General features: G+C 63.7%; 1 protein-coding gene across 1 annotated transcript; it reads right to left on the bottom strand.

Moving 5' to 3' along the window:
- Positions 1-327: 327 nt before the first annotated feature.
- Positions 328-1,924, bottom strand: LOC123254321 (zinc finger protein 524-like). Its single transcript, XM_044683364.1, has one exon. The coding sequence runs from the start codon at positions 1,758-1,760 to the stop codon at positions 624-626; it is 1,137 nt and encodes a 378-aa protein (XP_044539299.1). The 5' UTR covers positions 1,761-1,924; the 3' UTR covers positions 328-623.
- Positions 1,925-4,113: the final 2,189 nt, after the last annotated feature.

Here is a 4,113-nt window from a genome sequence, read left to right as displayed (position 1 = left end):
GTTTGTCCATTAAAAGCCCTTCGCGTCCATCCTAGCCTCAGTACTGCTTGTGGCTTCCCAGGAGGTTTGGTGACTGGCCCAGGGTCTCCCAGCGAGGACGTGCTGAGTCTCAATTTGAAGCAGGGACCTCCCCGCCTCCGGGCCTGGCTCTTGCCCCTGAGCCCCTTCCCCGCCGGGCCCCAGACCCTCCTGGCCGGCCTGCGCTCTGCCCACATCCGGGGGTCCACGAGCTCGAACCTGGGCTCAGCGGGGAACACTCTCCGAGTGCCTTCCCAGCTCGGACACCCGTTCCCCACGGCGCCTCCCCCCAGTGAGCACACGCTGAAGGCCGGCAGACACACATTTATTTCCTCACCCTGCCTGTCTCAGCCCGACTCGGTTCTGAGAAAGGAGTCTTGCCTCAGGGAGCCAGCCCCTTGCCCAGCCCCCCACCCCAGCTCCCGTCATCTGTTCTGACCCCCGCCCGGGGCCCCCGGCCTGAGCTCGAGCCTGCCCTGGCCGGGTCTCCTTCGGGGTCCATGGGGAAACCTCAGGCCCTGTGGCACATGCTTGGCCTCTGGGGGGGCCTGACTGTCCGAAGGCAGGCTGGCTTGCTCTGCAGGCGCTGCGGAGGGCTGGAGCTCTCACTCAGGCGCTGCTCCCACATCTTCCGGGGTTGCCTGGGACGTGTGGGGGGTAGGGGGCCGCTTGGGGCCTTCCTCGGGGCCCTCCAAGTCTGCGGATGTGGGCTCCGGGCTGGGGGACTTCTTGGGGCCTTCCTCAGGGACCCCCGGGGCAGGGTCCGGGCCAGGGGACAGCTCAAGCTCCGGGGCCATGGCCTCCAGCCAGGGTGGATCCATGCCTGGGCCGGCCAGGGAGCTGGGGGAATCCGGGGGCGGCGGGTGCTTGCGGCGGGCATGGCGCCGGAGGGTGTTGCCTTCCGTGAAGCGCAGCCTGCAGATGGGGCACTGGTAGGGGCGCTCTCCCGAATGCACACGGCCATGATGGGCCAGCTCGCCGGCCTCCCGGAAGCGCCGGGGGCACAGGGCGCAGTGGAAGGGCCGCAGGCCGGCGTGGATGTTCCGGTGCCGCCGCAAGTGGCTGGCCCGTTTGAAGGCCTTGCCGCAGGCCGGGCAGGTGTGTGGCTTGAGTTCCGAGTGAGAGATGCTGTGCCTTTCCAGGTCAGAGAGGTAGGGAAAGGCACGTAGGCAGACAGGGCAGAAATGTGGGGCCCGCCGGGCCCGGGGCCCCCCCCCCTCCTCGCCGGCCTGGGGCACGGTGTAAGGGACGCCCTGGGCGTCGATCAGCAGGACACCACCCCCGTCCTCTGCCTCTACCCTGTCCGGGGGCCCAGGAGCCTCGGGGGGCTCCCCTGGGGCTGAGCCTCGGGGCCCGCGCCGTTTGCGGGCGGCTGGGGAAAACGTCCGGCTGGAGGAAGAATCGGCCGAGGAAGTGCCTCGCCCCGCTGGGGGGCGACGGCGACGGAGGCGGACGCCAAGGGTGTCGGGCGGCGGGCCGGAGGGCTCTGCCTCCTTGGCTGCTGGCTCTGGGCTGGAAGGGTCCATTGGGAGCCGGGGACTTGGGGGCTGTCCGCAGGACCTAGGCTGGTGAAGGAGAAAGGAGGCAGCAGTCAGAGGGAGGCTCGGGCAGCCCAGAGACCACTCAGAACAGGGGTGGCTGGCCCTGACCCACCCAGGGGCCTCCCGTGCTTCCTTTCCTTCTTGGGATGCGGAGGAATGGAGCAGCACACTGAGGCCTTCAGGTCCTGACAGGATGTCCATGTAATCATGATGAGGAGGCAGGGGCTACAGGGGGAAACTGAGGCACACAGGAGCCAGGGAGTGCTCTGTACATGGTCAGACAGCAAATAGGAAAGCAAGAAGGCAGAGTGCTGGGCACGGGCCCTGAGAAGAGCTCTGGAGTGCGGGAAGAACACGAGGAGGAGGGCCTGGACCCGGGGAAGGAGCCAGTGAGGGGGAGCAAAGTCACACTGGCAGAGACGGGCCCAGGCTGAAGGGACTGGGCCAGAGGGAGAAGGGCCACATGTTTGGGGGAAGGGAGGCCTAGATCACTAGAGAAATGGCCCCAGTGAAGGAAGGAAGGAAGGATGGATGGTAGAGCGGGGTGAAGGCTAGGGAGGAGGGACCAGACTGGAGGGAGAAAGAGAAGAAAACCAGTTTGTGGGGAGAAAAGAGCAGCCTGAGAAGAAGAGCCCAAACTGCTGGTGTCTGGGGGGATGAGGGGCCACAGGGCAGGGCGAGGGGGCCAGACGCTTGCCCTGTCCTGGGCATCGGCACCCGCAGTGCTCTCTGAAGGAGCCTGGAGCCCCCGGGGCACAGTGGTCTCGAAGTCACTCCTACCCAGAGCTTGTGGAGGGTAGAGCGGCTCTGGGACCCCAAAGCTCCTGCAGTGGCCAGCGTCCGAGATTTCTGCCCCAGCCTTGGACAGACAGAGCGGCTCCTAGGCACGGACAGAGAGCACATGGCCAGGGCTGGCCCAAGCGAATCGAGGCGGCTCCCAGAGGAGGAGGCCTCCATGCTGGGCTCCCCTGAGAGAAGCCCCCCTGGCCCCTGGGGCCACAGAGGTTGCCCAGAGAGAGCACCTAACACCAGCTGGAGGGATCCCGGGCACACAGGGGAAAACCCAGAACTGGAGCATGACCCAAGATGGCTTCTTCCCACGCAAAGATAAATAAGCGAGGCAGAGAGCGCCGGGCCTGGAGTCAGGAAGGTTTGAGTCCCAATCTGACTTCAGGAAGCTCCTAGCTCTGTGAGCCTGGGCAAGTCACTTCACCCCACTGGCCAGCCTGCGGAGGTGCAGTACTGATTCTGAGAGGGAAGATCAGGACTTAAAAACAGAAAGAGGACATGGAAATGGAGTTGTGGGGGCAGGCGAGGTGGGAGCCCCAAAGAGCCATAGATTAGGAGCGGGGATCCGCCGTGCAGGCCAAGCCGGAGGCTCCGAGCTCTCTCAGGCTTCCCCAGGAATTGTTTCATCTGTAAAGACGCAGAACAGAGGAAGGGAAAAGAGTCCCTGAAGTGCGAGAAGGGATGAGGGCAAAGACAAGCCCAAAGAGCCACCCCAGAAGCCCCAGACTGGGCACTCCGGATACTCTCTGAGGCTCTCTTTGGTTTTTGGTGCTCTCTGTGCTGCCGGCTCTATTTTGGGGATGGACTAAAATGTCACAGTGAAAAATGGCCTAATTAGGTCATTGCTGATAATTAAGCATCACACAAGGAGTGCAAAGCCAGCAAAGGAAAAGGCGCTTGGTTTGGCCTTGTTTTTCCTAAACTGTTAGGGCTGGGAGAAGGGGGGCCGCTCCTCGAGTGGACAGCACGCTGGAGGGAGGGCAAGGATTTGGTTTCTCATTTTCTCTGCAAAGGAAGGACAAAGCCCAAATGGCGGGCAGGGAATGGGCCTGGGCAGCCGGACACTGGATCCCGTGGCTGCTCTGGAGGAGGCCTGTCCCTACCTTGTAAGCGGCCAGAATGGGCCTGGGCAGCCCGCTCAGGAATGGAAGGAGAAGGGAGCAACAGCCGGTCCAGCTCCGGCCGATCCTGCCTGATGGTGCTGCTAAAGATGGTCCTGGTTTTAGGGGCAGAGCCATAGGGCAAGGAGGAGGAATGGCCAGACTCAAAGGAAAGGACCTGGGTGTCCCACGGTCCTAGGGGTCACCTGGCCCAAATCAAATAGCTGAGAAGGCCATCCTGACTGGGGCCTAAAAAGCTGTAGCCTTGAGCTGTCTACCCTCCCCCGCCCAATGCACAGCAGTCAAAGTCAAGCCTGGTACACTTGGGCCCCCAGGACAAGGCATGGGCATTGGAAAGAGATCAGAGGCTCTCAGTGGGCCACTGCAGAGAGGGGAGGGGCTGTGCCTCAGGACCCTTCCCTGCACGGTCAGCTCCCGGCACTGCCCAGGGAGAACGCCCAAAACAACGTGATGGCGGGGTCCCACGGGAGTGGGTCAGTCAAGGGGGATGAGAGTAATTGGGAGGCACGACCCTTAGCGAATTTCCCAGTGAGAAGGGGGCACTCCTGCAAGGGGCCAGGCTTGCAGGGATGGAATCGGGATCTGAGCCCGCAGTGCAGGTCAGCCCCCCACAACCACCCCACCCCCGCTAGTCGGACTGGGGG

The sequence above is a fragment of the Gracilinanus agilis genome, unplaced genomic scaffold (assembly GCF_016433145.1).
Source record: "Gracilinanus agilis isolate LMUSP501 unplaced genomic scaffold, AgileGrace unplaced_scaffold19734, whole genome shotgun sequence".
NCBI lineage: Eukaryota > Metazoa > Chordata > Mammalia > Didelphimorphia > Didelphidae > Gracilinanus > Gracilinanus agilis.
This window is presented reverse-complemented; position numbering and strand designations above follow the sequence as displayed.